Source organism: Anas acuta, chromosome Z, assembly GCF_963932015.1.
Source record: "Anas acuta chromosome Z, bAnaAcu1.1, whole genome shotgun sequence".
In the NCBI taxonomy this organism is placed as follows: Eukaryota; Metazoa; Chordata; class Aves; order Anseriformes; family Anatidae; genus Anas; species Anas acuta.
In genome coordinates, this window is record NC_089017.1 from 45329754 (window position 1) to 45355034 (window position 25281).

Sequence of the window (25281 nt, forward strand, 5' to 3'; positions counted from 1 at the left end):
ACCACATTGAGTGTCATGCGACTGGCCTCAGCCCGTTGAACTATCCCATCCAGATCCCCCTGCAAAACCTCCCTACCCTCAAGCAGATCAAGTCTTGTCTAACTTGGTACTGTCCATGAACTTACTTAGGATGTGCTCAATCCCCTCATCCAGATAACTGATACAAATGTTAAACAAAACTGGCCTCAATACTGAGCCCCAGGGAATGCCATGGGTGACCAGCTGCCAACTGAATAGAACTCCATTGACTACAGCTTAGAGCCATGCAATCTGTCCAGTTCCTCACCCAGAGAACCATACACCTGTCCAAGCCATGAGCAGCCACTTTCCCAGGGGAATACTATAGGAAACAATGCCCAGCATTTTACTAAAACCCAGCTACAACCACAGCTTTTTCCCTTGCCCACTGAACACATCATCTTGTCATACAAGGAGGTCAGGTTAGTCAGGCAGGATGTGCCTTTCGTAAACCCATACTGGCTTCATCTGATTATTCGATTGTCCTGCATGTGCTGTGTGATGATCATTCAGGATACACCTGCCCATAATCTTCTTTGGCATTGAGGTCAGACTGACAGGCCTAGAAACTCCCTGAATCCTCCTTCCTGCCTTTGTTGACTGGAGTCCCATTCACTGAACTCCAGACAAATGGGACCTCTCCAGTTAGTCAGGACTGGTGGTAGTTTATTGAAGGTGGTTTGGCGAGCTCTTCTGCCAGCTCCTTTCAGTACCCTTGGATGAATCCCATCCAGCCCCATAGACGTGTGAATGTTCAAATAATGTAGTGGGTCACTTACAGCTTCCCATTAAATTATAAGAACTTCATTTCACTCTTGATGGCAAACAGAAGTCCCAGTATCACCCTTTTAACTTTTGATACTAAGTCCCCCCAGTAAAAAACTTCATGACCTCAACAGTCAGATATGGGCTTGTTTTTTTTCCCCATTAAGGTGTTCATCAGCTACATTAAAAACAAGTAAACCTTTATAATAGGTACAATTATCTAGGAAAAACATTTATTCAACTAATTTACAGAGTAAGCCAATTAAGGCAAAATATATTACTTGGAAATAGACAGGCTTTCACTGGGTACAAATATGAACCGGCTTAACAGTATTGTATATAAATATGTCCTCTGAAAGCATCAGGAAAGGTAAAAGCAAAAGAATACAAGCTGCAAAACCGTTTAAGGCAAACAAAAAGTAATTGTTTATTCTTTGTTCTTAAAAAAAGTATTATTACCAAAATATTCTCTTCACAATTACTTCCATATTTCTGCATAAAGATTTACGATTGTGTGAGCATAGATAGAAGTGAAGCCATGAAAAAAATCAGAGAAGACCAAAAACTTATATGAGAAACAGTGAGCCCATGACATCAAGAAGGCATTTAAGACCTATAAATGTTTAGAAAATGCAGGATAGCAAAGCAAGTGATATACATCTCACTATTTTCCACATCCAATTGCTGACAACCATAACTTGATAGAAGAAATTATACTAATTCCATATAAAATGTGTGGTTTGGAAATACTGTAGTAAATGATGTCGAAATGCAATGCTGAGATAATTTCATGTGTATGTGCTACCTGATCTAAAAGCCACTGAAGCAACTTGAAATCTGTTGTGTGTTTTATCTGGAGATGATTTCATCTCTGCTACAGAGAAGCTATACGTAGAAAAAGATGCAGCTTGGAAAATGAGATTTCAAGAATTATTTAGCCCAGACTCGAACTAACAGGGCATGGGTTTGTGCTGTTCTTCAGCAGTTCACTGTTACATGTTAAAAAAAACTACTCAGCATCAGTCCTGAGAACTTACATACACCAAACCTCTGATGTGTGAAATACCACTTAAGCACAGGCCCCAAGATAACATCTAATTCAGAAGTTGTCTCTCTAGATTGAAATGCACATTTAACATACATATTATGCTGTCAACATGTTTATATTATTAATATAAGTAGCTAAACAATGATCCCCATCTTTAAAAAAGTATATTGAGTAACTGAAATATTAAACATTTCAGAAATGCCTATTAAGGTGTCAAGTAATAGCACATTCCAATTTATAAACTGTGATGTTATTTGTCTTACTTATAAATATATCTGTTTGTTCTGATTTCCTCTTTTGTGAATTATATTGGAAATCACATGGTTATTAAAAATTGGAATTGCTCATTTCCACTATTGGAAACCACCTCCACATCTTAAAAAGTAAAATACAGTTTACAGGTAGATTAGAAATCTGTGCTGTATCCCCACTGAGAATTAGAATACATAGTTTTCACTATTCCAGAAACAAAGCCAGTATTCCTTAGTGTCACGGATCAGCCTTCTTTCAAACGGTCCTGGGTGGTAGATGTTGTTTGTACATTCCTGCCAGAGCCTTGGCTGCACTGTAGATCATCTGTCGACGGGACATGCCAGTGAATACCACGTGCCAATCAGTCCTGTTGACATTCAGTATGTTCTTCTCAAGCACTTCACCCACTGTCACCAACAGGCCTGACCATCTCAGATTGTAGTCCTGAGGAGTGAGACTCTTAGCCTGTGTAATGTTTTGAGAAGTGATTACTGAATGAGCATGAAATGAGTAGTTTTGTTTGTCTTCACCAAGACTAGCATTAAACTTTCTTACAATGGGACTACATGGCAAATAAAATAGTATCAGAATCCAAATCTCAGACTGCCCTGCAATTTTGCAAGCCAATTACACTTTTTAAATTTGTGTCTATCATGATCCAAGTGACATCTGAACAATTTAAATGTGAAACATATTTGAGGGCATAAAGACATTCTGCTATTAGTATGAACTAGTTTTCTCTTTTGAAGTAGCCAACAGATGGAATCAGTAACAATACATATTCATACAGTAAATTCTTACTCTCCACAGATTTATTTTTTTTTTAATGGCTAAAATGTCCTTTTGGAGCAGACAAGTAACAAGAAAACAGCTTGGCAGAAAAGGAAGACTGCTATTTGCATGAGATCACAGTGTGCATACACTGTAATTCCCCAAGGCTGGATGCAGATGGTAAATAGCGGCGTTAAGTACCACTGCATTTATCTGTTTCCATTCTCACCCCAGACAACCACCTCTGGCCACTCTCACATACAACGAAGAAGACTTTCAGCCTAAGAAAGGCTGTTCTTAGTATTACTTATTTCTTCATAACATTGCACAATGGGCCAAATTCTTCATACAGTTTTTGTTTTGACAAATAACTGAGTTAGTCTTTTTCCACTGCATGTGCAGCAGACCAAAGTTCAGCAGTGTGTTTCTGCCTTCCTACAACCGCTGTCTTGTAAAGTGACAGTATGCATCACAGAATTACAGAATGCTAGGGATTGGAAAGGACCTTGAAGAATAATCTAGTCCAATCCCATATACAAATTTGTTAGAATATATAATCTGCTCCAATATGGAAATAAGTTGTTGCTCTCCAGAGGTACAGAAGAGGCAGAATTCCTTTGTAAGGAAAAAGCAAATTCAACACTTCTCATTAATCCAAACATATTGGCAGTAAGAAAATAATTTAGCGGACAGTAGGGACTGAATATCTGTTATGGTATCTCCATTATGATCCACAATTGCACATAACTTCACAGACAAATTTAGAATTTTTGGTGCTAAATATCAGTAAACACCAAATAAAATATAAAAAAAATAAAAGTCTAGTATTTTCCCATGTTCTTGCAGTTTCTGGTTTGACAAAAAAAAAGACAACGACATCTGGCCTCTTAACAGAAGCTTCTCATAACAAGATCTCAAATTCACCTTTTACTTTCTCAAATCAAGCAATATTTAAGAGTTATAAACAGCCATGAGTCTCTAATTATGTGCTCAGAAAAGTTTATGCCATTGGTAAAGACAGTAAGAATTATATACTAATTCTAAAAAGTTTCATTCTATGCAGATGCTTTTATCACGTTTTCTATTACAAAAACAACAAAACACACAGCTAGCAATTTAATTGCTTTTCATGTATTCTTTTACACCTTTTGTACTGTGAGTAACAAATAAGATCTATCATCCAATGCACATTTCTTCTGTTTTCTGTCTGAAATACCACTATACGATTACTGTTTCTTTTTTTTCTCCTCCACTCTGTAATCTAGATTTAAATTACAGATATTTATCTGGATTCATAATAAGTTTCTCTCACACCCCTGAGAGAAACTCAAAGAGACATAATGGGAATAAAGGTAACAATTGGTGCACACACCCAATCAAGAGCCCAACAATTTGCTATTACCAATAGCTTTTAAATGACAAAATAGTGTTCTGTAAAGCAAAAATGAAGGACGGCTACCATGATTATTATTTTTTTTTGGGTCTATGGAGCATTGATATGAACTATGTAACAATTTATGCAGTAATTTCACATTGCTGTGCTTATTTTCAGATGGGTTGCTTAGATCCCTCAGTGAAGTTGTATCTGCTTAATTAGTATTTTTTCCTGTAGCTTCACGTCTTTCACCACTCTTTTAAGAGCATTCTGGAAAACTACAGAAACGGAGCAGTATTTCTCATTTTGCTACTCATCAGCTTTTCAAAGTTGTTAAGAGCTCTGAAAACTAAGAACTATCCCACAAATCTCCACTCTAATGGAACTGGTATTACACGCACAAAAAATAAACAATCACTATTTGTTTTCTCAAAACAATCCTCTGCAGATCAAACTCTCAGTTTTGGTTTGGAATTCTTTACAGAAACATTAAAAATAATTTGCGAACCAGAATTAACTAATGTATGACTCATATCTGCAGTCAGGCAACATGCAGCGACTGGATTTTGGAATAATTCCCAGTGTGGCCCAAGTAATGTAAGCAATCTCATGAAAAAATTGTCGGTTTAAGAACTGCCCAGTACTGGTTATTTTCAGTGGGATGACCCATGGAATTTCCAAGACTTAAATCTTTCTATTTCAGAAATTTTAAACCTTTGTGAGAATAGCACAGTCAAAAGAGGAAATCTGTCTTGTTTTTAGGTAAGAGACTGTCTGTTGTGGAATCAGGTCCATGCACAAATATGGAAAGGTATCTGTGATTTATTTGAAGTAAGTTTTAGGAACACTAACCAATACAGGATGCTATCCTATCAGTATGCTGTTAATTAGCAACATAAAATATCTAGGTTTTATGAGCTTTATTAAAATTGGAGTGTTCTTGGTTTTTATACTTGTGCCTGAATAAGATGTTAGATACTTCACTGATTTAGTAACATGTGCATGTGTGTGCACATACACTCCACTATTACATAGTTTTGTTGACCTCAGATGAATCTCAGGGAAACACTCGTTTTCTTGGGTAAGAGTGCTTACTGTGTGTACTTGGTGCACTTGCTTAGTGCATTCTTGAGCTGCGAGGCTTTCCTGTGTGCCTGGGAGAAATGCGAGTATTCTTATTTCATCTAAAGACTGGTAAGGTTTATTTTTAGACACTGAACCAGACTGACAGATGTAGTACAGTGATTAAAATTATATTCCATTTTGAGGAAATATTTTTTCTCAGTTAATTTTTTTGGTTAATATTTCCTCTTCGTTAATTTCTTCTTGATTAATAGAAAAGTAAAACAAATGTTTCATGGGCCGTATACTGCAGAATGAGACTCGTGAGCAAGGATTACTTTGCCACAAATGCCTAAAGATTTTTAAGTAGTACTTACCTATGACTTAGAAGCATTTTTTATCCTCATTTATAAAGAAAGATTTAAGTGAAGCAACAATACGAACTCACATCATAAATGATATTAAAACTTAAATCTTATGTCTTGACTGTTAATCCAACACCTGTAAGAAACCTGATAACTCACCTGCTGAACATACTGTAAAGGCACTGGTGTTGCTTGGGTAAAAGCTTCCAGATGAATTCCATGAACTGGGTCCTCAATAATTAAACATCCAATGTCAAACCACCTGCAACAATATGCAAATTAATTCACTTTTTAGTACTATGTATCACTTGATTGAAAACTTGTTTGTAGTTGAATTACAACTCAGACATTTTACAAATTTTGCTACATATGTAGTTATATGCAATGAAGTTTCATTTAAGAGTGTTGCATATTTTAAATAAAATTTGTATACATCATCTTTGGTGTGTATGTATATAGTGTGTACTATAGTGCATGAGTATGCATCTAATAAGCATAAAATAAATAAAATTATACAAAATATAAGGAACAGATCAAAGAAACACAGAAAGCTGGAGGAGAGGGGGCCTGTACAGATATATTCTTTTAGACATACTTATTATGTTACTTTTTTCATGCAATCTTTTCTATAATGCATCTCATTAAAATAACTTTCCCTAACAATCAAAAACCTTAATTCTCATTCATGTTCTATATTCAGAAGATTTTTTTTTTTGGCATATAAAATCTTACTACAATCACTTAAATGCTTTAGTCAGAAAACTAAACCTTTCTGAAGAAAACCTGCACCTTTCAGAAAAAATGGTGCCTGCTGCAGAAGGCTTGGTAAAACTACTGAAGAAGTACCAAGAATGTTTCTCTACCTAGTTTACAAAAATATTAAGCAATTTCTCCCTATCAAACTTTTAACATTGATACAATCCAAACAAAACTAAGGGCAACTCATCATTGCCTCACTGTATTCAATTTCCAGAACACTTTTACAGTTGAGCTGCCACAGGAGAGACACACTTCATAGAAAACAAACAAAAGCAAGGACAAAATCATAAAAGATTTAGAAAGCTAAATATTGAAGCTGTTGTCTTCTACATATTATATGTCTACATATAAATTAAGTTTTATACTTTAAAGTGTGGGAAACAAGAATGTTGTTATGAATAGAATAGAACAGAATAGAATAGAGAAGACTCAAATTTAACAAATGACTGTCTGGGGGGGGTGACAATAGCTTACTGTCAGAGCAAGACTGCAGTAGAGTGAGAGGGGAAGAAGTACTTTCACTTGCATTCTCTTTTGCAGGAGGCAACAGAGTACTGGAATGCCCTGTGATAGAGCACTACTCTCACTTGCAACTATGAAAGACTTCACGGATAAAGCGCTCTCAATTTATATAAAAAAAGTCGTTAAATGGAAAGATAACAAAATACTTTGCAACTTATTCTGCAAACAGTATTCAGAATGCACAATTGGAAGGGGAGTGATGTCCTTCAGCTCTCTGAAAGACCATTGAGAATTGTGTGGTTATTTGGAAACACTGCTCTCCTTTCAGATATTTGTAAGCATGATAAGGATATCAGCAGAACACAAATTTTATCCTTGATACTGAAGTGCAACACCACAATGCTCACTTCAGAATTATTATTTATCAATTATTAACACCATGATCTATTATTTCATTGCAGAAAAAATAGAGCCAAAAATAGTTCAGATTTTTTTTTTCGTAACAACATGCAGGGAAACTTTCAAAGTCACCTGTTGGATGAAGCAAGCATCAAGTAATTCTTTGTTTCTACTGTAAATAATATTGAAGATTATGATATTCTTGGGGCATGTATGGTGTGGACAGAAAAGTTAGCATTCTGTTCTATGATCTTCCTGGGCCAGCTCTTTCATTACAAATATTTTATCCTAAATTCTCAGGTTTAGGAATGAGTAAACTCAAATAAAGAGAACAGCAATTATTCTGAAACAGAGACCTTATTGTCACAGTTACTCCTTTGTGTAAACATAATAAAACATCTAAATTGAACTAGGTGGAGATAAATACTTAAAAATTAAAATGCTTCCTAATTTTCTTTACTTAGAAAGTTCACCATTCATGTTCCACTAGGGATATTAAACGTACCTCCAAAAATGGAGCAAATGTATCAAAAAATGAATCAAAGTCTATTACACGAACAACAGTGCAAAGATGAGAAAAAATTATTTCAGATTGTATCAAGGAAACATGATATAGTCTCATTGTTTTGGAAAATAATTATAAAACTACTTCAAGAACTGTCTGTCAAAAAGCGTGTTATGACATCAAGTTGTAACTATTGTGCCTTCAGATATGTTACATCTGTGTGGAACAGATTAGAAGCAGCACACTCCTGGTGAAATGAAAATGCGTAATATAGTACCTCAGGAAACTGCACTACTCCAAATCCAGAACATCTCTAAATATACTTTCTGAACTGAATACAGTTTCAGAGAGAGAAAAGAACACACACACACGTGAGAAAGGAAGTCATTAGCCAAATTTCAACTTTTACAGCTCCTTAATTTTGTCAGTTTTGTACAACTTCATCGTGCTTTTGTAACGTGAGTCTTGATAAAGCTGACAAGGATCTTGTCTATTCAACTCTAAAGACGTCTGGCCAATAAGCTGAACAACCTCTCCAAAATCAAGTCTGCCAAAGCAATACTGAAGATAGACTCCCTCCTGTCTTCTGCTGAGAAAGTGATAATGCTAACTTTTCATAGTAGGTCCCTTTGAGTCAATAAAGAATATTTCCTCCCTCCCCCCTGCCACCAAGAATAGGTATCAGGTTCTCACTTGTCAGGAAGCAATTCCTCAATGAAGTTTTCCACTGACACAGCAGGTTGTTTTTCATGTATTACTCCTGTCCGACGCAAGCTGTCTATCCTTTCTTGGGCTCCCTAGAAAGTAATGTAAACTGTTACACAACAGTCTGAGTCACAACATAGTACAATACTTGCAGATGAATACAAAAAGAACTCCTCAATGTACTTTTCAAGTTAAACAATATGAGAGATTTGGAAAAATTACTCTTATTTCAAAATTTAAAAAAAAAAACAGTTTAAAGTGGAATCCTCAATAGTTACAAAAAAAAAAGCTCACAGGGGAATCCTCAATAGTTACAAAAACTGTAAGACTAATTCAGTATTTTTAGTTTACTATTTTTCCATGAAAAAGACCTACACTAGCATACAAAGAATTCCTAATCTGTAACTGCACCAAGTTTTACTGTCAGCTAAAGCATAAGCATATATTTCTTTTACCATTTCTGCAGCTTAATATTTCTCTGTTTTAGATCCTTTATGAGTGTTCTAAGACCAAAGGAGAATCTCTTTGTTGTGGTACCCCATCAAGTAAGATCTAGAAATCATGTCCCCAAATCTGTTATAACTTTTAGGTTGTAATAAAAATATTAGAATTACACAGCAGTAGCCAAAGGGAAAGAAGAGGCAGGTAAAGAACATATACATTATCCCCCTTTACCTCAGTATGAAATCGTATCTGCTAATACACAGGTATGAGGGTAGTCTTAACTCAGCTGTGAACACTGCCCCAACAATTAGGAGAAACTATTTAATTTATAATAAACGAATGATTTGCTTACATTTAAGAAACAACATACGGGAAGTAGTTTTTTACAGCATTTTTGAACATGCAGTTTAAAATCTGGTGAAACACCCTTTGCTAACCATTTATTTGGGCCAGCACAGCTGTTAGTGAGGCTGCACAGTTCATTCTTACCTTTTAAGGGTTACATAGATCTGCTTGGGAAGATCCCTGTGACAAGTGTTCAAACTACCAAAGTGATCAAACTATCTTTGACCTACAGAATTAGTGCAGAGACAACCTCAGCCTCAGAGTCTCCTTTCATTTCTAACATTCCCAAAATACTGCGCTAGTAATAGCTGAAGAACAAATGCCTGATATACTTAGAAACTGTAACAAAAAAATTTCACAAAGTATGCTAGACGTGATGGAAACAAAAGACATAAGGAAATTGATGAAACCATTCTTCATCTGAGATGAATGCATTTCCAGGAAGAAATAAAAGCATGTTTCAACAAGCCACTTGGAAACATTTAACGATCCAGATCATAAAAAAAGCAAAGGTTCACCTGTACTACCAATTGACCTTCCCTTTATGGAAGATAAGTTTGCTTTGGGTGAACATTTCCACAATCTGTCTTTGCATTGGAGGCACATTAGTACTGTTACATATCAACTTACTTTTAAACCTGCAGCATAGCCTACAGGTTGGGGTGCGATGTTAGACTGTGCAGCCTCTCCAGTAACAACAGCCATTCCGAAGACTTCTTGAAAAGCATCTCGAATTGCTGCAACTTTCACTTCTTTATTAGAAGTAACCACAATGTCCAGTTCTCCACCAGTTTCTGTAAAATACATAGTGTTGGTATTTATTTCTCCACGTTCACATTATATATAAGCTAGTTCAAATATGTTCTATATCTTAAGAATATGCTCCGGTTGGTCTTTTCTTTCCCATGCACTGCACAAAAGTTCCTTCATGAAGCAGAAGTAACCGAAACTAGAAAGTAAGAGTCAGATGAACAGCAAAGAGATTTATGGATGAAAAAAAGACAACAGGAACTGAGAAATGTTCAGTACCCTGAAAAAAAGCAGATTCCTCATTTACTATGAGAGTCTGGGGATTTAGGAGAGTAACTCAGACATCCATTTCTAAGGATGTTTTGATATTCAGGGAAGCAGTAAAGAATACTGGTGTGACATGGAAATTTGTCCTTATGAAAGAGACCAAGAACACAGATGCAGTTAGCAGAATCAGTGAACAAATGTCAAATTACATAAGCTTTAAAACAAAGGATTGCATCACTTTCTAGTGGTCCTTGGACTGTAAATTTCAGTATCTTGTTGTTAGTCTTCCTCCCTACAATTTTATATTGATTATAGACTAAACATCTATGGATCAAAAAGTTGTCAATATTTCCAAAGAACTTCCATATGAAAAAGATGAGTTTCATAAAGAAGGGTGAGTTTTCACTAACGTTATTTTTATTTTTATTTTTTTACAATAAAAACACTTCATGAACTAATAGAAATCTAAGACTACTCCGAAAGACTCATGAACTCAAATGTACCTTGCATTTGTCTATCACCACTGAATCATTTTACTGTCAAACTTAATGTATGCAAAAATATATCTGAAAACTCGTCTCTGCTGTGACAAGGTTTCTTAAGAACAGCTTTAATTTTTTTCAAACATGGAATATTTCAGAGTAAGTTACATAAATAAATTGCATCAGAAAGTTTAAAAAACTGAGGCAACTTCATAGACGTGTCCACAAATGGGCACTAAAAATAATGGGTTGGGACATGACTTTTATGATCCTTAGTCCAATGGCTGTGAATGACTGTGAAGTCCAACATGAATGGACTACAGAAAGTCACCAGATCCACTGTCGTTTATTAAATAGCATGTCCTTTTGTTTCTGCTGAAGACAGAAAATTGGGCTAGATTAACCACTGGTCTGATCCAAATGCTTTAGGGACTGAAGGATCTACCTTATGAAGAAAGGCTGAAAGAGCTGTGACTCATCTTGGAGAAGAGGAGGCTCATAGGGGATCTCATCAGTGCATAGAAATAAATGAAGGAACAAAGATGACAGAGGCAGTCTCTTTTCAGGGGTGCCCAGTGACAGGTGATGATGCAACAGGCACAAACTGAAGCACAGAAAGTTCCTTCTGAACATCAGGAAAAATGCTTTCACTACACGGGTGACTAAGCAACCAAGCAGGCTGCCCAGAGAGGTGGTAGCACCTCCTCCCTCCTTGGAGATCTTCAAAATCCATTTGGACATGGTCCTGGGTACATGGTTTTAGATAGTCCTGCTTGAGCAGGGGGTTGGACAAGATGACCTCCAGAGGTCTCTTCCAACCTCCACCGCTTCGTGATTCTGTGACACATCAGGACATTTTTAGGACCAGAGCAGCAAACTAGTAAAGCCTTTTAACCTGTCATCACCCAGGCCCACTGTTTGTAGAAAAACAAACTGCACCTGTAAGGAAAAAAAAAAAAGGACTAAGTCCAGTGATTTTGCTTGCGCCCACATGAACCTCATGAGATTCAACAAGTCTTAACTGCAAGGTGTTGTACCTGGGTTGCGGCAGTCCCAAACAGGAGTGCAGACAGGGAGAAGAACTCATTGAGACCAGCCCTGGAGAGATGGACTTTGGGGTTCTGGTGGACGTAAGGTTCACCATGAACCAGCAGTGTGTGCTTGCAGCCCAGAAGGCCAACTGCATCCTGGGCGTCATCAACAGAGGAGTGACCAGCAGATTGAGGGATATGATTCTGCTCTGCCCTCATGAGGCCCCACCTGGAGTGCTGCATCCAGGTCTAGGGCCCCTAGCATGAGATGTGGGGCTGTTAGAGTGAGTCCAGAGGAGGGCCACAAAAATGATCAGAGGGCTGGAGCACCTCTCCTATGGGTGACTTCTTTGCAGCTTTTCAAAATTTAAAGGAGGCTTATAAAAAAGAGGGAGAGCAACTTTTTGCTTGTGCAGATAATGTTAGGACAAGGAGGAATGATTTTAAACTAAAAGAGGGGAGATATAGATTAGAGGTTAGAAGGAAATTCTTCACGCAGAGGGTGGTGAGGCACTGGAACATCTTGCTCAGAGAGGTTGTGGATGCCCCATCCCTGGAGCTGTTCAAGACCAGGTTGGACAAGGTCCTGTGCAACCTGATCTAGTGGGTGGCATCCTTGCCTGTGGCAGGGGGGTTGGAACTAGGTGATCTTTTAAGGTCCCTTCCAACCCGAGCTGTTCTGTGATTCTAAACAGAAAATCTCACTTAATTACACCTGCTGATAAAGCCTGCAGTATTTATCCTTATCTAAAATAAAATCCTCCAAACAAAGCTTTAAGTTTAAATTTTAAAGGAAAGAACAGTTTATTCTTGGCTCATATTACTCAGCAGACCTCGATTACGGGAAATATTTTCTTTTTATGAAGAATTCCCAAAGGTATGCCAGAACAGTAGTAAGCCTTTTTTTTTTTTAAATCTTGTTATATATTAATTAGTTTACTGAATGGAATTGGATGTACACATCATTGAACTCTGGTGCATTTATTTTCAACATAGCAAAACAACAGGCCAATAAAAATAGGGAAATTACTGAAAATATCTTTTTTCATTGATTCCTTCTTGATAAAAATCAAGTTAAGTACATGTTCTTAAAACTGACTGCAGGCTTTTGCTGAAGCTAGCCTTGTTTTGCATGGCCTAGGGATAGAAAAACTGCTAATGAGCTTTTTAGTCAACTGAAAACTAAGCCAAAACATATCTAATAATAAGTTACTGCATATTAACTTAAGAACTAATTTTGACTCGTGTTTGTATTCTGCACATGATGAATTTAGATTATGTGCTTTTATATTAAGGATCATCATGTAACAAAAGCATTTATTTCTTTTCACCACAGAAACAAACAAAGGTAAAACATGCATTAAAAGAAAATCTGTGACTGAATCTGTCACACATTATGGTAATATGGAAATAGTAAAATCTAAAGTGTAAAAATTTGAATGTATTGGTGTATATTTAAGACAGAACTGTCACATCCAGTTAAGGTCCAGTCCCTGTACATTGTACACCTTGAGCGTTCCTGAAATGCTGGTTCCAAAGACAATTTGAGATTGATTGTCCTCTTTTGTTCTAAAACTTTTGCTTTTTTTTTTTTTTTTCATGCTTATAAGGTGACCCAACATTTAATGTGCAGACAGATATTTCATTTCATGTGTTTGACTCAGACTGAAGTCTTTACCCTGAGCCACTGAAAACTGCTGGGATATATTTACTTAAATTTAAGATGATTAACTACTTTCAATGATCAGGTCGTCTTCCCCTTTTATTTGACATATTGTCCACTGCATTAGTGCAAGACTGCAGCAATATTGTTAGCCTGATCACAGAATAAATCCAGTTGAAAAACAGCTCCGAAAAACAAAATGCAAAAAAATATTAATAGTTATTTCTCAGCCACATCAGCTTCCTGATCAGCTTGACCTACATTCAGACAAAGGGCAGTATTGGCACAACAAAAGAGGGAGGACTGCTTAGAGAACTGCTGGAAGGAAAGGGGGGGGTAAGGATAAAAAAAACAAACCACCACCCTAGATAAATTATGTCTTCTGTTCCATATTTAATAAGTAGAAATCTCAGGTCACTATGTGTGACATAACATGTACTTCAGTAAAACAAAAACCGCTGAATACAACAAAGTTTCTCCCTCCTAATAACTTTCAAACTAATTGAAATGCTATGCTTTTCCTTGAAGGCTCAATGCCCAGCAATGCTTCAGACCTCATTAGACTGCTTAAAAATTTTCATTTTCCTACTGCTTTAAGTTTGCCGAATTTCCTAAAAATAGTATAATACTAGCAGAGTAGAGAAGTAGAACAGATCAAAGTCAGAAGAAAGCCTCAAAAGCCATGTAAATACCTCTGTCCTTTGCCTCTCTGAGTCTGTCCACCTTTCAACTTGTTTTAGTTTGAATGTGGTACCTTATACAATACTAGTATTTAACCATGCGATCTAATAAATTGATACTTACAATGTACTTTAAACTCCGTAACACTTAAACGGAGATACAGTGGGAAAAAAAAGTATGGAAACTCAGACATTATACATGAGTGCTCTTTATTATTTTTATCATTTTTTTTTCTCCTCATCTTCCACAATTTGTATTAAAATTGTATTACTATGCCATTACATGAACTATAGTGGAATACAAATGCCAAATGAACCTCAAGACATAAATGAAGCCAGCCTCACAGCGAGTGATTCATTGGAAAATACACTTGAAAAATCAGTACAGTACTGTGGCTTTGAATTAACATACCACATATTTAAATTCTTTACTCTTTTTGTGGTGAGGCATAGGCACAGGTTGCCCAGGGAAGCTGTGGATGCCCCATCCCTGGAAGTGTTCAAGGCCAGGCTGGATGGGACTTTGAGCAACCTGGTCTGGTGGGAGGTGTCCCTGCCCATGGCACAGGGGTTGAAACTAGGTCATCTTTAAGGTCCCCTCCAACCCAAACCATTCTATGATATACAAACTTCAAGCATATAAGTAGTATGCTATTAGGTTAACCTATTATTTGCAAGTATTATGTAATGGTTTGTCACAAATACTTACTGATATATGGAACCATCCCAGGATCCAGTGTTGTGATCATAGACTCCACTGAATGTTTGGTTTTATCAAGGACAGACTTCACCATGGGATTCTCAGCTACCCCCTAAAATTAAGCAAATAAGACTTCCATATTTATCTTCTATCAGGATGCCAAAGTGTTAGTTAAAAAACAAACAAACAAAAAGGTCCCTTAAAATATTAAACTATTTTGTGTTTTCCCTATCACATTTACACTATTTAACATTGCATCTCACTCCTCAGCATATATGCTATGGGAGATGACTATCACTGCATGACTCTTTAGTTAAAGCATTTACTTCAAGTATTGTCTTTCCCATCCTCCTCTGCATTAATGCATTACTCAGATTAGCTTAAGAAGAAACATCTCTATCAGTGATAGTGTGCATTTAGTAAGGTTGTAGATTTCCCATGCTAACTATAAGCACCATCAGAGCATGCAGCTAGATTTGGTCTGTGCTAACTTAGGCTGAAGAACTCTCTTTTCTAACCTTCATAAAGACAATAGGATCTATTTTTGTATTGTCCATTACTAAGAAATATTTCTAGGGCAATTGAGCTGAAAGTCCTCAATTTATAAATAGATTCTAAACAATACTGGAAAAATGTTCTGTACTCTCCAGCCAAATCATAGGTGGAGCTGCTGACAGACTTCAAAGTTGATTAAATATAAACACAAACACTGTCCTGTGTCTTGCAAATAGTCTTAATGAATGTCTGTATCTCTTCACAAGTTTACTTAAATCCAGGAAAGATTACAGGGTGAAAGAAGAAAGACAACAATGCTTAATTAGGGAGGGATAAGTAACTGGAAACTGTAACATTTATAACTTAAGAACTGTAACACCTGTAACATTTCTTTGGTAGGCAGGCTGCTTTAAGTCTAACATTAAAAATGCAAATGCTTACATTTGCTTCTCTTTAGAACAAGCATTATTCAGGGAAGCACTGTGCATGCACTTTTTTTGGCAAGCACTTGCTTAATATGTAACATGTTTCAGTGAACTGCAGAATCAGACAAGCTTTAATTATCTTAGAATAACTTCTGCTCAGCAAAGCTTTGTTTCCACAAATACAAATGCTTTCTATTTCTTTGTTGCAAACTTAACAAAGGCAAAAAGCCACAATCCTACATCTCCTGAGATATCGTATAGATACTAATAAGGATTGTTTTACCCACACCTCACATTGAAATAGCTCACTGCTGAGTTTAGGTACTCTTCCCATCACCGTGGAGAGCACTAAGCCTGCCTATAGAATTTGATAAAGGAAACAGAACAATTTCTAATGCTAATATAATGAAACTTTTTCATGGCAGAGCCCATTGTAGCCTCTTATTTCCCATGCATACAACCCCAGACACTTTTCTGAATGGTAGCATCACTCAGTAATACGTAAGTTATTGTGATTTCTCATATATCCACAGGATGCTGTCATGAGCAGGCCAGTAATATTCCTTCTTCAGTTCTAGTAATATTCCTTCTTCAGTTCTCTCATAATTTGAGGTTTGTCTGCTTCAAGTGAAGAAGAAGAGACCTGAGGGAATAAGATCCGCAGAAATGCTGCCAGTAGGAAGTTCCACTTCTGGAGTCAAGCAGTACTTCTCCAGTCACTTCCAGCTTGGCTTCCTAACTAATAACTAATACACATCTCCTGCAGGTAATCAAGTTCATGAAGAGCAAGAAACTGCTGCTTCTGCCTTTGCACACTGCCTTGTGGTCACTGGCCTGTCACAAAGCAGCGAGAAATAATCTACATTTTTTCTATCAGTGCAAAACACTGAGGTTCACAACACTGTGAACCATAATGTAGTTAGATTTGGAATTTCTACCAAGTCATTGCTAAGTCAACATAAATCCAAACAGATGGGGAATCTTCAACTTTGGAAGACTGCAAATACACAGCTGTTGAAAATGTAGGTATTGATGTCCTCTTTGTTCAACCAGTCAAATACTCAGGCCATGAGGTGCAATGACTGCTTTAGTGTCCAACTTTGCTTCTGACAGATGCAACCAATCTTGGAATATATCTATAACGCTCCTCAGCCACCTTTGACAGATCCAGGGAACTGGATCTCAATTCTAGACCATAAACTTGTCAATCTTAGATTGTCACAATCTTGAGTATTACCTAACTTGAAGGGAATCTAGAAGGTATAAACATCTATCTTAAGAACACCTGAGAAAAAAGTAGTTCAGACTACATCTAGAATAGAAACAAGGGTAACTACTGCAACTACTATTTCAGTTCTTCAACAGGAATCCAAGATGCATTTCTACAGTAATTACCAGTTTGTCTCCTAGATTCCAGCTCATCTTCAGAAGACAAAGTCTGATGTATGCTGACAAACATCAAGAACTTGATGGCTTCATTGTAATTAATGATTCCTTATTCTCTGACCTAAAAAGTCCTCAAAAAGAGGCCACTGAGCACATGGACCACACAGAACACTTAATATGTCAATAAAGGTTTAGTTTTTATTATTGATGTCAGATAGTGATTTTCTCCGAAAATGGAAACAGGACACCTTTTGAACCTTCCTGCTATAAAGGCAACAGTAATGGGGATGAGATTGGCTTTTCTGATAATTTGCAACTACAAGCTCTCATACTTTCAAAAGGGCTACAAAACCATGCCACAAGAACATTCTCTGGAACATTACCATCTACTGCAAATACAAAAAGAAAGATAATGACTGAGAGAAGGACATTATTTAAGGGAAGGAAAACCATGTATTTTCATAGCCATGAGAAGACGTATCTCCCTGAAAAGGGCAGCACCACACGCTGCTCTCACTGTAGTGATGGAGGTTTAATCTGGCGCTTCAAAGCTGTTTCACTATCAAGATGTGTATTCCTTGCTGGTAGAGTTTGCCATGTCACAACTTTTTCTCCCAGCTTTTCACATTCCAAAGAGCTTGAAAGTCCCTCCAAGACTCTACATTCCCATCACGATGTTAGTCCCCTCAATCTTTCCTTCAGGTTTGGCATAAACCAGCAAAGATGGTGCTGCTCTTGAGGATGGGGTTTAGCATTTAACAGCCCTTGGATTTTGCAACAATCTACACAAAGCTACTTATATGTAGCATTTTCCAAAGCTTCAGAAAGGTTACAGACTAATAAATTCTAATTGTGGATGCTGCTTGCTATTTCCTCGGTATTGTGAGACTGCTCCAAGAGCAGAACTCTTCAGGGTACATTTCACACTTTTTAGTAGAACAGAAAAGTCGTACAAGATATCTTAGGCATTTCTCAGGTAAACTTTTCTTAGGTGGAAGAGATTTTATTGTTCTCCCCTTGAAGAGACTTGTCTGTTACAGAACAGGCAGGACTTGCATCCCAAAGAAATCAAACTCACTTCATAAGGAAATGTTAAAAAAAATAAATTTTGTTGAGGTAAAACATTATCATTTTGTTCGGCATCCAATTGCTATGAAGTACAAAGCAGCTTTCAAGTCTTAAGGATTTTTTAAAATGTCACCTGATTTAAGAATGGGTGACATAACCTGTTAGGCAAGTCTTCCTGTCACAAAAACTAAAATTAATCTAAAACACCTGCATTTGTGTAGTCCTTCCTCTTCTATGCAGAGGAAGAGAAAAAGCATTAGCTTCAACAAACATCACAACTAAAAATGGCCACCTTTCACATGACACCTGAGGAAAGATGGGATTCACACTAACATGCATTTAAAAAATAAGGTTTGTCCTACTGCAGCCAGTAAGAAGTCATAACTTCTTGTGAAAGGTAACAAGAGAAAAAACCTTACTTTTATAAACCCCCACAGTCCTCCAGCAGGTGCTCCACCCTGAGTAGTAGACACTCTGGGGTCTTCATGTTCCTCAGGAAAAGTGATTGCAGAACCACTTCCAGTTCCAGAAGCCAAAGGGGATGAGAAAGATGCTTGTTGAGTAATAGGATCTGCCAAAACACCTTGTAAAAGGGAGAAATAAAACACAAGCGTTCATTTATTCTACTGCACTTAATTTGTTATACTGTAGCAACATGCATTGTTTAACAGGAAAATGAGCAGGAAGAATTTAAGAATACTGGGCTGTTTTGCTTCGTTTCTTGATGGCCCCAGAACAATTCTGCTTGTTAAAGGTTAGCAGATATAACTACTGTAAATGAGTTCAACAATGTCTACTAATAGAACTGAGACTGCCTGTACATTATGTGTAAAATTAAACAATGTTTTTTTTATTAGAGCTTAGTTCAATAGTGGTGCTTTTAATTGTATTCAAATTTTAATAATATGCCCTCAGTTGAGGAAAAAGAGGAATGGGTGTTGCTCTCTGCATATAAAGATAGGAACGTTCTCATACATAATAAAAAGAGAGGTAGGAAAATTTCTAACCCTGGGTGCTGGAAATTAGTAGCAATAGAAAAAGGAGCAAACAAATGAAAAGCTTTACATATTTTTAAGGAAAAAAAAAAAAAGAAACTCAAACAATAGAAAATTTTAGCCTGAACCTTTACCCCATTATTCAGGTCTATTTTAACAGATTTTCCAACACAGGCTTTAATCAAGAGTTATTTTTATCTTACATTGCCCAACAGATAGGTCTTTTTAAACATTTTCCTAATACAGAACACTTAAAAGAGATATCACCAATAACAGAAAAAGCCTGGCCCAATTGCAAGTAAACAGCCAAGTTTCCATTCCACTAGCAGAAAATGACATCAGTAGAGCAAGCAACTACAGAAACTGCTTGCATGGAAGGTATGTATTTTTAGCTGTCCTAATGCAATTTAGCGACTTGAAATAAGAAAATAGAAGCCGGTGTCAGGGGATGAGCAGTTCATTAAAGATTAAAAAATAAAACTAAAATATGAGATTACAGCCTGCAATGTCATACCATACTGTGGAAATACCATGTCTCTACTTGACTCTGTCCTAAACAAAAGATACGTCTCCACATTCAGTCTGATTCTTCTGCACAAGTTAACAAAACCCACATCTCTCAAGTAGTTTTTTGCAAGCCTGGACGCTAATAGACCTCCATAAAAGGGGACTCTGTTCTAGACCATGACTGTATTTTAAAGGCTACTCTCCATTCTTCTGAGCGTGGCTATATCAATTAATTGTACCTGGAATAATAAGAACTTAAACTTGCAGGACTCTAGCGGAGCTGGGAATAAAAAAGACCACCACCCAGGAGGTCAACACGCTCCACGTCTCACAAACATGAAAGCATATAAAAAAAATAAAAAAAGATACCTGTGACCGGAGGTGCAGAAAATGATGGCATCAGTGGGCTCTGTGGTGCTCGACCAGCATGACCTCTAGTAATGTCATAGGTTGAAGACATGGAAAATCCTGAAATAGGTGGACCAGTGGGAGGTGCAGAAAGACCAGGGCCAGCTGTAGAGCTTAATGGAGGAGGTGTAGAGAACTGGGGCAGGGAGGTACTAAAAGCTGAAGGGGCAATAGGAGGTGGGGCAGGAGTTAAAGGTGGTGCAATAGTAGAAACTGCTGCGGAAGGTACAAATGGAAGAGAAGCCGAAGTCATCATAGGAGGAGGAAGTGGAGACACCGCGGCTGGCACGGGTGGTGAGTATGCTGGAGATGACATGCTTGGTGTAGCAAGGGGACTGGACAAAGCTAGGAGAGAGAAAAAAATGTGTTTTAGTAATATCACTCCTTAACCTCAGAAATTCAGTTACAGAGTTGGTCAGATAACTTCAAAAGCAAGTTTTGAACAAGTCTGCTTTTTTTCCCTTGAAAGGGAATGTTAGTTTTGCTTAAGTTTGCACACAACATTGATTCCACTCATTTTTTTGTGACAGTATCATGTAATCCACGTCCCTTTTTCTTGCATTACCCTATTTGCCTTAGCCTAAAACAGAAAAAGATGAGTCAACATTTGTCTACTGAATGGACAGCTGCTGAAGGCTGCTGCAGAAATTTCTAGACAGCTAAGTCAATGCTTAATCAACAGGAGTTACGGTGATGCAGGAAGTGTCCATCTTCAAGAAAAATCAAATGTATACTCAGGTTAGATATAGGGCTAGGGTAGTTACTTCAGAGGTGTCAATCTGTAAGGTATACTGACCAGGCAGACCTGTATTCCTTGGTGTCTAGTCCCATAAACCCTATGCTTTCTCTGTCTCAGTCTGGCCCTACATGATCCTTGGATAAGCCAATTTTGCTCACTAAATCAACGATAGCCAGAAAAGTAAGTTAGAAAAACAAAAATGATCTTTTTTTTTTTTTGATAGCAATAAACTGTTGGATCAGCTCAAGCAATTCATGCACCTCAGCCTAAACATGATCAACAGTCAAATGATGCGTGGAATTACACTAACGCACTGATCTCATACACCCCTTTCAGTAAAAATAATAAAAAATTGAGCAAGCATCATCCAATACATGCACATTTCTTTATTTATAAATTACTTTCTTGTAGCACTGTACCAGCATATTATGTGCATTATAAAACAAATTTTAAAAGGATGAGATAAAGATGAATGGCATTTTTTTGGAACACTCTTTAGTAGTAATACGAACACCTTTCTGCTCTCCCTAACACTTTTTATTATTAATATACTATTAATAACTATTAGAATCACAGAACGGTTTGGGTTGGAAGGAACTTTAAAGACTATCTTGCTTCAACCCGCCTGCCATAAGCAGGGAAACCTTCTGTTAAGTAAGGCTGCTCAAAGCCCCATCCAGCCTGGACTTGAACACTTCCTGGGATGGTGCATCCACTTCTCTGGGCAACCTGTGCCAGTGGCTCACCACCCTCAGTAAAGGATTTCTTCCTCATGTCTAATCGAAATCTAGCCTATTTTAGTATAAAGCCTTTAATGCTTTACTTTTTACTACGCTCCCTGGTAAAGAGACCTTCCCCACCTTTCAGTGGGCCCCCTTTAGGCACTGGAAGGCAGCTCAGAGCTAGGTTGAGACTCCACCTTTCTAATACTGTCTTTTTAAGTGAGATGCTCCAGCTCTCTGCCAATCTTTGATCCTCCTCTCAAGTCCAAGTATTAATATAGAATTATATACTCTTTTTAATACTTTTTTTTTTTCTTTAGTGTGAGCAGTGTGATTGAGTAAGCCTCATTATTTTCTGAAGTCTTGGTCTAACACTTTCATATAGTGATTAAAAGGTTTGGTTCTATGCTCAGTTTAATCTGACACTTGGATTTACTATCTGTCATAGCTGAAAAAACACCTCACAAAGATCCAGATCCAAGTGGAGGAATCGCATCATTCACTGTGCTTTCTAAATCATGATTCTTCTTTTCCATTCCATCCATTAATTCTTTAATGCATTTTTCTTGAAATCCAGATAATAAATTCATGTAAGTTAATCAGAAAGCAAACTAATGTTACACTTTCATATTTTTTAATAAATCAGTTCAAAATCCACAGAAACTCTTTCTGTTGAAGATTTTTAAACAAGCCAGGAACTTCTACATCTAAATTTATGTGTACAGACAGGAGTTTTCAAAGGTATACGCTTGTATTACTTTTCAGAAAAAGCATCACATAATAATGGAAACATTCCCAAACAGCTATTTTCAAAACGCTGTCTCCATATCATGAGTTTCTAATGAAAAGCATACTTTCTCATTGCCTGTTAAAACACCTCCTTTGCCTCTATGGGATACATTACTTTTTTCTATTAGTTTTAGGAAGTATCTGCTAGGTAGCACAATGCTGATACTGTCATTACAGAAAAGGTTAGACAATTTAGAAAAGTTTTCTCTTCATAGCAGAAAAACATGCAACTCATCTTTAAGCTCAGTAACTCTAAGCACTTTGCCACAAAATAACCAGCAAACCCCTCTATCATGCAAAAAATGTCACTGGTCAACCCTCATCTCACTGCAAATTATTGTCAATATTCTGCTATTTAAAGGCTGTTTTTATAAAACAAACCATATCAATAACACCCTGTAGCACTCTGCATTTCCAGCTCCAATTCCTTTGCTGCAATAGCTTGACACGAACAATGCACTGAATAAATTTCACATTTGGTGATACCTCTGTAACCTTACACTGGCATCTGTTTTTTAATTCCAGCCAAAGCATCCAGCCATTCTATCAGTGGTTACTCTTACACAGTTGTCCCATAAAGCTGTGTTTTTACTAAAAAGGTAATTTACTGTTGAGCATGTATCTTCTACAGCACATCTCTCCTTTAGTGGCTCACAATGAAATAGCTTTTGTACGTCATTATTAAAACAGAATCCAGCAAATACCACAAGCTGAGACATGCTAGGAACACCCATACTTTCAGCCAAGTGTATAGCAAACCTCCCACACTGCATAGTTTGTTTCCTCAAATCTTCAGCAATGTTTTCTATACATCTTTCAAAAGTATTTGCTGACAATGTGCTGTCACTGCATTGTTTTCCAAGTATTATTTCAGCCATTTTTACCATCACAGGAAGAACATGTTTCCCCAATGGTACATAGTTTTTTGTCTTTCACTGTTAAAAAAAGAAGCCTCTGAAGAGGCTTCTAAAAATTTAGTATTAACTGTAGTGAAATTTGGTAAGGTACTGTACTGACTACTATACGACTTGGAATATTGCCAAAAAAAATTGTAAAGTTTAGTCTTCATGTTCTGGATGCTTAGCTTTTAAATGTCTTGCTAATTATATTGACTTCATGCTATCACTAGCTAGTATCAAAAAGTACAGTATAAACTTTGGGTAAGGTTCATCCCTGACAGTGGCAGATATAAACCAGCATTTCAAATAGTCTTGAACATTTTGAAACTTTTTTGGCCAATTTCTTCTCTGATCTGATTAGATCGTCATTGTTTTTACCTCACAATGTGGCTACCAAAGAGTTCTTACAATGTGCAGAAGCATCACCTCTGTCATTTCCTTGCTGCCTGCTTGTGTTCACATTGTTAGCATTATCTTCAATCTGTGCTGGAATCTTTCTAAAACACTCTCCCATTTTGTGAGGGTTAGTTTAGTTAAACTAGGTAATGTAATCCACAATTCCACTAAACCAGACACACAGTGTTGAAACACTGAAAGCAAGATAACAAGTGAGGCTGCTACTGTCAACCCCTCTGTGTTATGGAACACCCACTCTTCTGTAAGGACACCTCATATACCATACACAACTTGACTGTCTGACATACTGGATTATTCACTCGGGTTGGTGGGTGTCAAGGCATATATTAAATGCTCAAAGAGCTTAATTGCTTTATTTTTTTAGATAAAAAATAAACGTCAGTAGAAGTTTGAACGTTTTCTTCTCACACCCCAGTGAATTGTCTGGTGCACCTCACGGGGTAAGCATACAGCACTTTGGAGACCACTGCACAAAATACCAGATGTGTCAGAAAAACAAAATATTTGGTATTTAGCATATGGTGTTCAGATCCTTTAAAAAATAGATTAAGTGCACATATAGCTTTGACTTCCACCCACAGTACTAAAAAAGTGACTACTTTTCAGGTTTACTACTATAACTTCCTTCTATGCCGATCTTCTAACCGTGCATTGTAGCATAAGGTGCTATTTCTTAATAGTTGGCCACATCCTTAAAAAACACAAGTGTATCCATTTAACTTTATAAAGAAAAAGTTTCAAGAATAAAAAAAAGTTTAAAATATTCTGTGTCAAATGCGCATCAGATAAGCACACTTCCATGATTAAGAAACAATTTAAATCCTTCAAATTAGTCTGGAGAAGAGCACCGTAATTATGCTAATTGCAACATTTTTGAATGAATGGCTGTGCTTCAGAACACATGAACAAATGTGACCAAGTTGCAAAATAAGTTTTGGTACCTAATGAGACAGGTGTAGCAGAGGCAGCAGTAGCCCCCACTGTGCTTGGTGGGGGTGTGCCAGGTGGAGTTGTCTCTATTCCACTCTCTTCCATCATTTTCCTTCAGCTACGAAAACCTATAAGAAAAAAATAAAAAGCATAATTTCAGCAACAAAACAAAAATTTTAAATTAAAATGAGAGGGCCACAACACAGTGATTTACATTACCCAACAGAATGGGGAAATCTCAACTCTAGGAAAAAAAACGTCTGCTCTCAAGTACATAATTATCTAGTATGCTTCATTTCTCCTACACCTTACCCTTATTTTTAGCACTGTAATAATATGTCAGACACCAAGCATCTTTCTAAAAATCTTACTGTGCATGCCCATTTACTGTGTCTAATACATACTGATGGTATTTAGATGAGTAATACTACAGACATAGTTACCCATCTCAACCCCCTCATGCCATTGTAAGAAAAACCTATCTACCAAGCAGTACTTTGCTGCATTATTGAGTGGTAGTAATTCAAAGGCCTGTAATTTTCAGAGCTACAGCAGGAAAAGATGCAAAACATGACCAGGGCAAGACCAAAGACCAAAGCCTCCCCCTGCTGGCAGCAGAGAAACAGCACTGAACAAGAAGTTGTAACCATCTC

General features: G+C 37.0%; 1 protein-coding gene across 4 annotated transcripts in view; it reads right to left on the bottom strand.

Annotated features, from left to right (window-relative positions):
* Positions 1-983: 983 nt before the first annotated feature.
* PRRC1 (proline rich coiled-coil 1) overlaps positions 984-25281 on the bottom strand; it is a 30136-nt gene continuing 5838 nt past the window's right edge. For all 4 annotated transcript variants that reach the window (XM_068666437.1, XM_068666440.1, XM_068666438.1 and 1 more), the window contains 8 exons: positions 24640-24756; positions 20094-20477; positions 18642-18805; positions 14858-14960; positions 9906-10069; positions 8475-8578; positions 5816-5918; positions 984-2548 (listed from right to left, as the gene is read on the bottom strand). In XM_068666437.1, coding sequence (XP_068522538.1) covers positions 2339-2548; positions 5816-5918; positions 8475-8578; positions 9906-10069; positions 14858-14960; positions 18642-18805; positions 20094-20477; positions 24640-24736 — 1329 coding nt within the window. In that variant the 5' untranslated portion in view covers positions 24737-24756 and the 3' untranslated portion in view covers positions 984-2338. The remainder of the gene's footprint in view (positions 2549-5815; positions 5919-8474; positions 8579-9905; positions 10070-14857; positions 14961-18641; positions 18806-20093; positions 20478-24639; positions 24757-25281) is intronic.